This window comes from Halichoeres trimaculatus, unplaced genomic scaffold (assembly GCF_033239565.1).
Source record: "Halichoeres trimaculatus isolate MK-OKI-2021-1 unplaced genomic scaffold, fHalTri1.1 fHalTri1_scaffold_2, whole genome shotgun sequence".
NCBI lineage: Eukaryota > Metazoa > Chordata > Actinopteri > Labriformes > Labridae > Halichoeres > Halichoeres trimaculatus.
Window position 1 is genome coordinate 34,736,861 of NW_027437180.1, and position 12,889 is coordinate 34,749,749.

Below are 12,889 nucleotides of genomic sequence, written 5' to 3' on the forward strand. Positions count from 1 at the left end.
AGCAGTCAATCATTGTCAAACGTGACGTAAAACCTCATTTTTAACTTCTTATAGCTACTGAAAACGAAACTTTTCAGAAAAAAAGAGGACTCGAACGCAAGGTAGCCAAATAATATCTTCAAATCACCACAACAATCTGACGTGAGAAACATTTCTACAAGGTGAACACATTTTTTAAAGTTAATTTAAACCACAGCCCATCTGGAATGACTGGAGAGCTGCATTTTTTGACTTTACTGCAGCCAGCCACCAGGGGGAGCAGTTTTCCTGGCGACCTCACTTCAAGCCAAGCAAATGACTTTCATTTATTTTACAGTCTATGGTCTAGGCTGTAGCGCAGCCACCCATCACTAGCTGGAGCTGGAGCTATAGTTGCAGCCTAATGATACAGGCGTAATGCTCTGTTGATTTACTACCCAGATGTAAACAAGCACAGATATCGGATAGTATCTCATAATGTGGCATAGTTTAGAAGAGTTTTAACCAAGAAAACTTGGGTAGATTTTTATAAAGGCTGTGCCAGGTTAATCTTGCATGTGGCCACTCAGCCAGGATGTTGGCCTTTAGGGTAAAACACTAGACCCATCTCTTCACCAGGAGGAAGCAGAGCGATGCTGCCAAATTTCACGTATAGCATGAAAATAATGAATTCTTTTAGACATGAATGATTCTGACTGAATATCTTTTCTCACTGAGCTAGACTACTTCAGATGGAGCTTGTAGTTTTTAAACCCTTGAGGTTTCTGAAGTAGCTACCTTTACCAACCAGCTGCCACTTGTTTCTGTTCTGTCTGCTTCAGTTGAGCCAACACTCACTGTACTCTGAAATACACACAGTAGTTATAACCAGGGATTATTATGAGATCAGACACATCCACCCTCCTCCCTGCACCCCGCTCCCTCCTGTGATTCTTTATGTGCGTCTGTATGTCGACCACAGAGGCTTGTTGCATCGTTTTTCTACGCAGCATGGAGCCGCGCTCCCCTGCTGATCTTTTCACAACAGTCCAAAGCTATGGCCCGCTCTACTTATTCTGTAGATTCACATTGTGTTTGACTTTTCCATCCACTCCGCTGAGCTCTTGTGTGGTTTGCACTCTACGGGAGTCTTGTTCGAATCTGTTATGAATCTTGAATGTGCTGTTGGATATGACAAGGAGCTGAATGCTTCTCGTGTTTAAAGCCCCCCTGGTGACGGCAGGAGGAAAGTGGATTACAGAGAGAATGGGGTAGCAAGTAACATATTGTTCAATAAATGTAATTCACTGTTTTTTTCCCTGTGTTGTTTCCTCATCATTCCTGACTGTGACCTCTAACCCAAAAATTAAATCAACCTCCCTCTTGAAGCAAAAACTATGCAGCAAAAAGAAACATCTATCTGTCTTTTACATGGTATTATCTCATCCATCAGTACCAGCAGATCCCCTACACCTACACACACTCACACACAGCTGGGAGGCTCCCCAGGCTTCACACTTTGGTAGATGACATCCATGAGGGTACTCAGTAAGGTGTTGAATGATGGTTTCTTCACCACAACATCCTGATGTCTCTTCTTATCTCTCTGCCTCGCCGACCTTGAACCTTTGCAGCCTGCGGTTATCGCTCGGGTGTTACATAAATATGTTACTGATGAAATTATCTGTCATCTATCGCTAAGGATTGAACTAAAATATGACCCTGCTAATGAAAGATTAACAACCCAGTCTTTACAGCACATGAAAACAGCCTAAGATTTTGTAAAATGTTGCTGATACAACGTAAAATTTAAAGCTACAAGCAGCATTAGACGGGTCCCTTCTGCCAGTCTGTCATATCTGTTTCCCCTCCACTGTCAAGGTATTACCTCCACTGTCAGGGATTTATCCCTTTCCGGTTGTCTTAGTGTTATAACAGTTGATACCATGTATTATTTCCTCTGCTGAGTCACATGACCAGCTGCACGGAACTCCTAATCAGTGTGTGACATCATCACAAAACTGCTGCAGCAGAGGGAGAATTCAAATTCACAAAAGTTTACAAACAACTCGTCATATAGGCCAGAAAGTTGACGTAATCTGTGTAAAAATGTGATATTTTTGTAGGAAATTTTGTCAGGAATCCATTCATGTCATTTTTACAGCTGTGCGGCTTTTATTTTTTTTGTCTGGAGGCCCAAATATGGAAGCCTGCACGAGGTGGAGGCTCCAAACCCATGTATTTTGATGGAAGAAGCTGAGAGGGCTTTTTTAGGGTTCTGTGACTTTGAAGGCTTGCTATTCGAAAACCGGGTCCGAAATAACAACCTCCATAAAAGCTTTTGTAAAGCAGTGCCTGGTCTGTCATGTGAGCAATTTTGGAGCCAATATCACTTATGGTTTTGGAGGAGATAACTTTTGCAGACAGGGTAAAAATGCAGCGAAATCTTATTTTGAAAGGCAAATTTCTGGCTTTCTGTGCGAGATAGGGCTGTGGTGCACCTTCTTGTGCGTCTCAATGACACAGACATTTTGACGTTGGTTTCATCTCTCTACCACATTTGCTTGTTAGAGCTCGTTAGAGTGTGTTTTTGAGTGCCTAGGTGGTGCTAGAGAGCATATGATGGGATGTTGGGGGTCATGGTTGGTATCATCAAAATTTTTGGCACTCATAATGTGTGTGCTAAATTTTGGTGAGTTTTTGAGCAAGTTCAGGGGGTCCAACAAATAATTTGCTAGAGGAGGAGATAATAAGAAAGAAACAGACGAATAACAATAGTGCCCTCGGCCTTCGGGTGAGGACCCTAATAAGAACTCTGTGGCAGGATTTTTGCAACTTTCTGGGAAGTAACGGAAACATTCATGCTTTAACCGATCCCTGTTTTCCTTTCGAGGCTCTTCTCACGACATCAGCAGCGAGGCAGGCCCTGCTGGAAGAGGAGGTGTCAATAAGCTGACCTCCTAACTCCTCCAAATCCCTGCAGGACAAAGCCCACGCCTGTCTGTCAAGCTGCTGAGGTATGCTGCAGGATGCCGCTGATCGGTTGACCGGTTCAGCAGCTTGACTTCAATCAGGGGAGGTGACGGAGGGAGGGGCAGAGGGGAGAGGTCATACGTCTTATCCACACCTTGAATGGCGTGGCGGACGGACGCTCACAGGAATGCAGCAGTGTGTGAGTATGCATGTGTGTGTGTGTGGATCCAGCTTAATGAGGATCTCTCAGAGAGCACCCACTGTCCGTCACACTGTCTGTGCTTTATCCGGCCAAGAGCCCCCCCCTTCCCCCTGACACACCTCTGCCTAATTCTTCATCCTGCCCTTTCTCTCTGTCTGTTTGTCTGCTTCTCTCTTCCTCCTTGAAGATCTTCTTCTGTCTGTTTGATGCTTTGTCTCTGCGCTCAGAGAGCTGGAGTAAGCCATCAGTGAGATCAGCCTCCTCTGTGAACTATAGCATCTCCACGGCAACGTGCTGTGCCGGGTTAGGAAGTTTCACAGTGACTTTAATGATCCTAAAAGTTTGATACATTATTTGTTCTTTCAGAATAAGAGCCTTTTTCATCTACAGCCAAGGAAACTGTTTCTCCCATCAGACCATGTTTTTAAGCTCTCCTGCAGAAACAAGTCATAAAAAGGGATCCTGTGTGTGTATGTGTGCATCGACTCACCATAATCTTTCTTGCAGTACTTCTTCATGTTGATCTTCAATTTGCCTTTAGATGCTTTGCAGTAAGAGTCACAGTCTGGAAAAATGAGAAGAGACACAAACAGGAAAAAGGTTTTAAAAAAAGGGAAAAACTAGGATTTATTTTCAAACATAAAACAGTTTTTAGTGGTCCTATAATTTGGTGCAGTCATTCAAAAACCTTACAATGGATGTTAAAAAGCCATAGCAGCTAAATAAAAAGTTTCACTTTGTGAATATTTGATAAAAATGCTGAAGTGCCCACCTTAAGATTTCAAATCATATTTTAAATAAATGAAACCACAAAGCAAAGAATTATTTCTCTTGTCTCCTTCTGTGAAAAAAACCACAGTATCATCTTTACAAAGTGAAAAGTTGCTGCTGAGAGATTAAGGTTGGGTCTACTGCGCACCAGACACGCTAAATCAAAATCACAGGAATCCAAAGGATTGTGCTTAACTTTTCATCATGAAAAAATTAAGATGATCGATCCGCCATGATAATGTGTGCCAATCAAGATCTGTGTGGTCACACTGATCTAAAGGAAATAGAGTTCAACAAAAAATATAGCGACCCAGCTCACATTCAGTCTCCTCCACACCAAACAAAGGCAACAGATACTTTCAAATAAATATATTCTATTATCTCTGTTCCAATCCATATGACCAGCAACAGGTAAAATAACACCACAAAGTTAAAAAAAAATAAATAAAAAACTCAACATTTTCAGACCCTTAAAATTCACTATGATGATTAATTTAGTCACGGTCCCTTCGACCACAATTACTAAACTGGTTTAGTACAAAGTTGACAATGAAGCAGCATATAAAATTTTTCATTGTGTATTGATCTTATGTTTTAAAATGAATGATGTCATACTACCACTACTACTACTACTAATTATAATGATTATGATAATAGTAATATAAAAATTGTAAATATTTCCTTATTTTAACTAGTTTCAAATTGCTCGATCGAGTGACTTTTTCAGCCTTTTGTTGCTCTGATCTAACTTTTTTGGGAGTTTTTGCTGTCATCAAATTCAAAATCCAGCCCACATTTTCCATGAGTCAAATGCACCACTCTAAACATTTGATACGTTGTCTGTGTTCATGTATGAAGATGGATATGTGTTCATGAGGTGTGTAAATAATTGTTTTTTTTAGGGGCTGTTTACATGACAATGGTTTTAGGGTAAGCCGACCTAAAACGAAAACTGTGAAAACGGCCTCCAGAGTGGGATTTTTCTAAAACGCTGCTGACATGGTTGCAGTGTAAACAGTAAGTGTTGTGCTTGTGCTGCTCAATCTGCTGTATCTGCTGACTGTCTTTCAAAAAAATGAGCATCTGTTGCTCCACTCTTGAACTTAGCATTCACCAATACACCAGATGACCAGCTCAACTCTACTTTGGTGGAGATCTCCCCAAAGCAGCTCCTGGACAAGACAGTTATAGCACCAACCACAGGCCTGACATGCTCACTACAGCGTTTTTGTGCAAACGCAGATTTTTTTCACTGCGTTTTAGCGTTTTCTGAAGAAACATTGTCGTGTAAACTGAGTCTTAATTTACATATTACACAATGTCCCAATTTTTTTTTCTCAATTGGGGTTGTAGTTGTTGTGAAAGTCCCACCCCCAAACCTTTAGTTTGTTTTATGAGTTGTGAATTTATAATTGTGGTTATGTTACCAATATTTTTTGACACATAAAAGGCTGTGAAACTACAACCTAGTTGATGTAGCTAACTTTTTTTTTTTTTTTTTTGCTTGCTGTATTTAAAAAAAAAACACTCAGTAATTATTTCCAATGATGATGTTTCAGGTTGAAGTTTTCCTGCAACTTGACAGATTTTTTTCCTCTATTTGTTTTTTAATCCAGATATATTTTTGTTTTCTATTACTGACAAGGACAAAACAATGCTCCTTCAAACTCTTCAAAGACCAGTAGGTGACACATTTTATGTCCGACACGCACAGCTGTCTGCTTTCATTGTGCTGCTGTGAGATATATTGGAAGTGCTTGTTTTGTTTTGTTTGCCGCAGTAGCCCTTTAAACTCTTACAACCTCCAAAAGAAGGATCTGAAGGTACCAGCAGCAGCAGAAACACAAATCACCTCTGCCATCTCCCCACTCACTCCCCGTCAGACTGTGGGAATGAGTCAGGCCTCCGCAGAGCACCCTTCACCCCCTCCCACCCTTCCTCCAAGTCTCACCTCACTTGTCACCTCAGCCCCCCGACCTCCAGAAAAAAATAACCCCGGGATCAAGCCGAGGCCTGGCGAGGACCATGTCGAGTGTTTGCATTTATTGCAGTGTGAATGAGGGGGAAGAAAGCGGAGGGCTGGCAGCTTTTCCAGGGAGTAGAAGGCGGGAGTGTGAAGGGGGTCAATGCCACACAAAGGGAGGTCAGGAAGGGAAAATTAGCCATCCATGAAGGGTTAGGCAGAGGAGCCTTTTTGTGGAGGGAGGGCCGTGAACAAATAAATACCTCACGCAGGCAGAGGGGTCACCCAAATCGCCTCACAGCTCTCTGCTGCAAGAAACCCACACAGACAAATCCGTACACATCTGTTCACTCAAGTTAAGTTGTTAGCTGCAGGCATTTTTGCGGGGAGAAATAAATTCAAAGACATCTGAAAACTGACCATAATTACATCCCCACCCCAGAAACAGAATCGGAATCTCTTTTTTGGTGAAGACAATCAAGCCAATATATGTCACAATAAATCAAAATAAAAGAGACACATGAACCACATGACACCAGAGAAAATTGCAGGGGCACATGGCAGGGTTTCCAAGGAAATCAGTGTTTGCTAACCTATATATCATCAGCTAAAGTTGGCTGTTAAGCCAGTACCAGGAAAAAAACAATGCTAATACCTAACCATTTTTTAAAGACATAAAAAAATCAAGACAAAAGTGCCAATGAATAATTTAAAACATCTTAAGTGATAATGGGCAATAAAGTGCCAACGTGGTTTTCTGTCATCCTCAAGTGCTAGCATTATGGTGTGCTCTTATTCAAGCTTAGCTAATACTTGTTAGCATATAGCCTCCTCCTTATTGATGAGCAACTAAAAAAATAGCAGGTATTTGAAAGGAAAATAGTGTTTGCTTACCAGTAAGCCACTTTAAAGGTAGCTAAAGCTAGCTTTTAAGCGTAGTAATAACGCTAATGTTAGTGTTTAACCCATTTAAAAAGACATTAAACGGAATACACAACCGTTTGGTAGGGGTTGGATTGGTAAAGCCTGATCCTGTATGTGTTTCCATAGCCAACCATGCCTATCTAGGTAGGAAGTGTGTAAGCCGGAAGTTGATAGCCGCGTCAGTTACCTGACAGCGTGACGCCATAACAGAAAGACACAGTTTACCCCGCTAATAAATACAACAAAGAAGAAAAACCGGCAATTCGTCTTCTCTGGGATTTCCATGTGGCTCTTTGAAAGTAAAGCACAATCAAGCTTTGTTTCAGAGAACGCTGTGAGTCGCAAAGAGAAATACAGCCGCTGTCACATGAGACAATTCTTTCAACTAATCAGCCGACTGCAGTGTTGTAGCTCCACCTTCTGGGGTTAGATTGGTTTAGTATGGCACCCTAACATAAGGGTCCCAAAAACTGGGATGTTTTTTTTGTTTCGTTTCGTTTTCCAACGCTTCTCTGGGTCCAGGTCGCGTGGGCAGCAGTGCCATCAGCCAAGACCGATGGCCCCTGTCCCTGGCCACTTCCACCAGCTCCTCTGGGGGGATACCAAGGCGTTCCCAGGCCAGTCGAGACATATAATCTCTCCCCCGTGTCCTGGGTCTACCCTTGGATCTCCTTCCAGTTGGACATGCCCGAAACACCTCCCCAGTGGGATGGTGTGTCTCGGTTATTAGGGGATCTGTCCTGGGATTAGTCAATAGAAATGCCACAAAAATGCAAGCCATACCGTGAGGAACCAAACTGAGCTGCTTGGTGGAAACAGGGTTTAACATCATCTGAGTTCAAGTCCGTCTACAACATCAGGTTTTACAGATTATTGCTGCTCGTCCTTCATGTTTTGGCTCAGTGTTCATTTATCAGAACGACTTACCCAACGCAGTGTCTTGGGATGTAGAGAGGCTGGGTCACACTAACATGATGTTGTGCTCTAAGCTCAACACAGCTAATATTTGTTAGCATATTACTACTATTTTACTGATGAGCAACTAAAGAATCAACAGGTAGTGATATAATGAAGTCTGCTTGTCTAAGAAAAACAGTGTTTTCTATCTAATGAGCCACTGTACAACAGCAGCTAAAGCTAGCTCTTAAGCTCGTATCAGAAAACAACTCATGTTAGCATTTAAACACCTTCTTGCTAACCATACCTGTACAGTGGAGTTTGAGGCGTATTTTATTGTCTTACAACACATTTCACAAGTAATGTTAGCATTTAGGGACTAGCGGCAGGATGCTAATATTAAGTGTTGTGCGATGGCATCCCCAGCTAACCATGTTAGCCTAGCTATTGCCTATTTGTAATATGAAATATGCGGCTTTTGACGCTTCAAGCATCTTTATTGCCATCCTTGATCAATTTAATAGACTCTAATGTCAAAGAGAATCAGCTGAATGAAGATATTCCAAAATAGAAAGTACACACAAGTTTATTCTAGGAAAACAGACCTCTTCTTTATTTTGTGTTTTGTGTCAATTTGGTTTAAAGAGGCTTGAGCTTTTTCAGTACATTCTGACCACACATGCACTGCAGATTCTAACCCTGCTCCATGAAGAAATGCATATGCCTCCACTTTTTTATGATCGATTACCAGGAGGTGAAGGAGGCAACCATATATCCCTCCCTCCACTTTGCAAGGCCCCTGCAATCCTCAGAGTTCATAGCTGCAGTGATTGCCCCATGCTACGCTGTCACGCTGCCAGACACTTAGAGAAAGACGTGACGTGAGGCCGTATCATGAAAAAAGAAAAAAACACTTTCCTCTTTTTTTCTGCACCTTTAGCATTCTCCCCAACTGGCATAAATTGGTTCCAGAGTCCTTATTTGGTTTACGCGTCAGGGGTGCAAGTTGTAATGAGTGAAGGGAAAGAAAAGAGGGAGGAAAGAAGGGAGCGTTAGATGGATGGACAGTGAGTCGCAGCAGAGGAGAGTGATGAGCTGGTGGAAGAAGGATCGGCGCTTTCAGGCAGCCTGAATATGAACAAACTTCATTGTTGTGCGCAGATCTTTGCTCCATGCCTTTACTCTCTTTTATACTCTGTGTGAATGAGGTTGCCTGGGGAACTGCAGGACAAGAAAAAATGCAGCGAAAGGAGGCGGGAGAATGGATACTGGTAGAGAGCAAAGGGGTGGAGAGGTTGACACAAAAAAACAGAGTGAAGTTTATCAGGGGGGTGGGGGGGGTTTAAGTAAAATCAGCGAAAAAGCAAAGATGCAAGGCCACAAAGCTGGAGCTGGTGGTAGTAAATAGAGTGAGTAAGAAAAATAGACAAAGTAAAGAAACAGAGGAGTCTATACGAGCTGTGCCTGATTACCATGTAAATGATGGAAGGGGGAGCTGAGGAAAGGAAGCTTTGTTTTCTCATAACCCCCCTTGATGCCATCATGATACTTCCCTTTGATAGCCTTTCGTTCCCCATTAGTGTACCCCTGAGACACAGCTCCGGGCCCCGCTGAGAGCACCCCGAGATCCCCATTTAGGTCCAGGCAGTCCCCTACGGTGAGGACAAATGTTCCCTTTGTGCGCGTGTTACAGGCAGGGGAAGTGGGAGCAGTCCTCTAGCACTGAGCTAAAATGTGCTTTGGGTGTTCTGAGTAGATGTAGTTACTACAGCGCTTTGTTTCCTGCCTTTCAGAGCGCTGAGGAGTGCGTAACTGAGAGGTGGACCTCTGCCCCTTCCATCAAAGTGCTGTACAGCTCTTACAGCTAATCGTTTTCATTTGGGATGCTTTGAAGCAAAGATGCTTCAAGGCGGGATTGTACAGTTTGATGTATTTGAGCCAAAGACTTGTTTAGAAAGAAGTAGGCCAGAGGTAGGTTCAGGCACCAGTGTCTGGATTGTGTGGTTGAAAACACTAAATACTGCCACAGAAAGGGCTGACGAAGCTTTCTCTAAGGGATCCTCTACATCTTTCAGATATGTGACTAAGTCCTCTGAACAAGTGCTGCTGGCAGGGAAGTGAGGGGGTCAGCTAGGGGCAATGGACAAGCCAAACAACACACAACTCTCCCTTAAAAGACCAGTTAGAGGGATCTGATACCATGAGAGAAGTTCATACTTAATCTGCCAATTCTTCTTGTAAGCCAGACGTCCAGTTCCCCCTTGACAGAGTTAATTTTATTCACAAAAAACTAAAAAGTCTTTTTCCAATGGCTGGAAGATGAGACATTGACGCTAACGTCCATAACACACCTGATTCGTCTCCGTCACAGCATCAGATCTGATAGGTTTCAGCTCAAGTCAATAAGTTAATTCACACCAGCTTTGCATTCTGGCTGCATCTCAGCTCTGATTGGTCAAAGCTTTCTGCGTAGATTTACACAAAAATGGGTGTGCCATAAGGGAAGTCGTGCTCTGAAACCACTTGAAATCATCCGGTGACTTTCAAAATAAAACACACTACGAAAACACCAGCTTGTGTTTTACTGTATTCCTACAACACTTTAATGTTATGAGTGGAGCGAGGCTGGGAGTCAACAGGTTTGAGGTTTTACAGCCCAACATGAACAAGGAGAGGCTCAATAATGAGATGGGAAGTGTGGAAACTTCTTGGTCTCACGACTCCAGCTGTCTCTTGCACTATAACTGTCCTGTCTTGTAGATCTTCACTTAAGTAGAGTTAGGCCGATCATCTGGTGTATTGGTGAATAAGAGCAGAAGTGGAGCAACCGATGCTCATTTTGTTGAAAGACAGTCAGTAGATACAGCAGATTGAGCAGCACAAGCACAACATGGTAGTCCATGACGATCATAACAACGGTACTGTTGTACAGCTGTATGCGCTTGCGGCGTGGCGTTAGTGTTTCTATTGAAAACGCTAGCTTCATGATACATGGCAATGGTGGCGGCAGGGTTTATAAAAATATCCACTCTGGAGGCTGTTTTCAAAAGTTTGTGTTTTAGGTTGGCTAAAACGTGGTTTCCATATAAACGTGAAAACTAGACATGAACCAATCGATCTGTGCCGATTTCCTTAACTTTGAGGGATCGGTGATCGGCCCATCCTTACATATGATCTTATATACCTCCAGGAAGGTCTGACAGCCAGCCATTGTTGCTTTTTGCTCTGAGACCTAAAACTCAGGACATCCTCTTGGTTGTTTAAGTTAAAACATAAAAATTTTTTTGTTTCAAAGGTATTGTTCAATGATTTTCAATAAAATAAGACTGGAACATTGAAGGTATATGCTGTCAGTTATACAAAATCAGAAATAAGAATCAATATCGGTATCAGCAGGTCAGGCTTTTTAAAGATTGGTGATTGGCCAGAAAATTGTGACCGGTGCACCCCTAGCTGAAGCACAATACTTTTGCATTTCACCCTGAAACCATTGTCGTGTAAGCAGCCCCTGAACATGTATGTGGTATGAGTTGATGGATGGAAGAGCACACGGTCAACAGGCAACGGAGCGAAGACAAATCAGATCCGAATCTGGTGAATTCCTGGTGTAAGTTGGACTCACCCGGGCTTGCCTTGGTAAGGTTGGCCAGAAAAAGGCTTGGCCTTTGCTTTCCAGTAAGTTTGTGTTCAGCCCAAGAAGAGTTTACATGAACTTCAATGGGCAGGCTATTTCAATAATAATCATCTATGGTTTATCCCTCTGTTTGGCCCTGGATTTAGGTATTTGGGACTTTCTTAGAAGAGTTAGCTGAGAAACAAACTTAGAAAATCTTTCAAGAAATGTAAACGTCTCTGTACTCCACTGACATCCTCTAGCAGACTGATGATACTTGATCACAAGGGTTCTTGACAGTCAAACCCGGTGCAAACAGATTTCTGTATCATGTAAATCTGCACAAAGTCTCAACACAAGTAACTCAGTGTGAACAAGGCCTCAGAGACAGGCTAGGGTGTATTAGAGCCGCTAGATGACAAGGAGGTGTAAATGACGGCCCAGGAGGAGGGCTTTCTCCCTCAAGCAGACTGATTGAGAAACATATTGAGGCAAATAAAGCATGTAATTAGATTATAGAGCCCAGTGTGGTGCCCTGCTCCGCGCCGGGCTGATCACACCAGGGCGGTGAGTTTGGATCATGTCCAGAAAAAGACACAGGGAGAAAGAAACCTTGTTTCTCTTCTTATCGGGGCGTCAGAAGTTGCAGAAGATGGTTTTTGGGGAGCCGGTTAAGAGGTTGTTAGGAGTTCTTGGTGGTTTGAGATTTTAGACCTAGGTGGTTTGTGATCAGTTGTAATGGTTGGAGTTGACCTCTTTCACTGTAATTAATGAGTTTCAGATGAGTCAGCGGGGACGCCAGTTGAATTTCACTCAACACAGAGAAGAGCTCAGCCAAGATTTTAGTCTTTCAGAATAAATTTAAGGCTTAAAATGTAAATTGTAAGCATTATGTAGAACTTGATACGATGTTCTTCAACATTTGGCCCTGTATACCCAAAACTGTCTTTTAAATTAGTGAATTTCTTCTCTCACTCTCGTACCATTAAGTGGCGTAACAAGATCCCACGTTGACATGACTGTACAGCGTGATTGAGTCAAAACAAGGCGTGTGAAGGAAGACTCATGTCCAAAAAATCCAAGGAGGGGTCCACCACAGATTCTGATCACTTCCAGCCTCGTATAACACACACACACACACACACACACACACACACACACACACACACACACACACACACACACACACACTCAAGACTGAATCTCGTTACCCTTGTGAGCCTCATCATCACCACTCCAATTCTCCTTGTCCTCATCATCATCAGTAACTCTCACATCCTGTGTATCCTTGCAGGCCCGAGCGACCATCGCAGGTCATCAGCGGTTAATCTCCTCCATATTTTCATTTGCAGCGCAGACGTCTCTGTCACGACCCGTGGGAGTGGCGACTCACACCATCCGTGACCTACCAGCACAATGTGTGTTTTGTCTGGGCCACACCATCAGAGGTATTCTCCATGCATTCCAGCCCTCCGTGTGGTCGAGAGGGGGAGAGCCTGTGCTGCAGGAGACAAATTAATATCCACTCCATTTTTTCCCCCCTCACGCCTTCTATTCACCCCCTCCTCAAAATGCAACCCCCCTCAAG

General features: G+C 43.0%; 1 protein-coding gene across 1 annotated transcript in view; it reads right to left on the bottom strand.

Annotated features, from left to right (window-relative positions):
- ntn1a (netrin 1a) overlaps positions 1–12,889 on the bottom strand; it is a 92,970-nt gene that overhangs the window by 8,950 nt on the left and 71,131 nt on the right. The window contains exon 6 of the mRNA XM_074689341.1: positions 3,624–3,698. Within this exon, the coding sequence (XP_074545442.1) occupies positions 3,624–3,698 (75 nt within the window). The remainder of the gene's footprint in view (positions 1–3,623; positions 3,699–12,889) is intronic.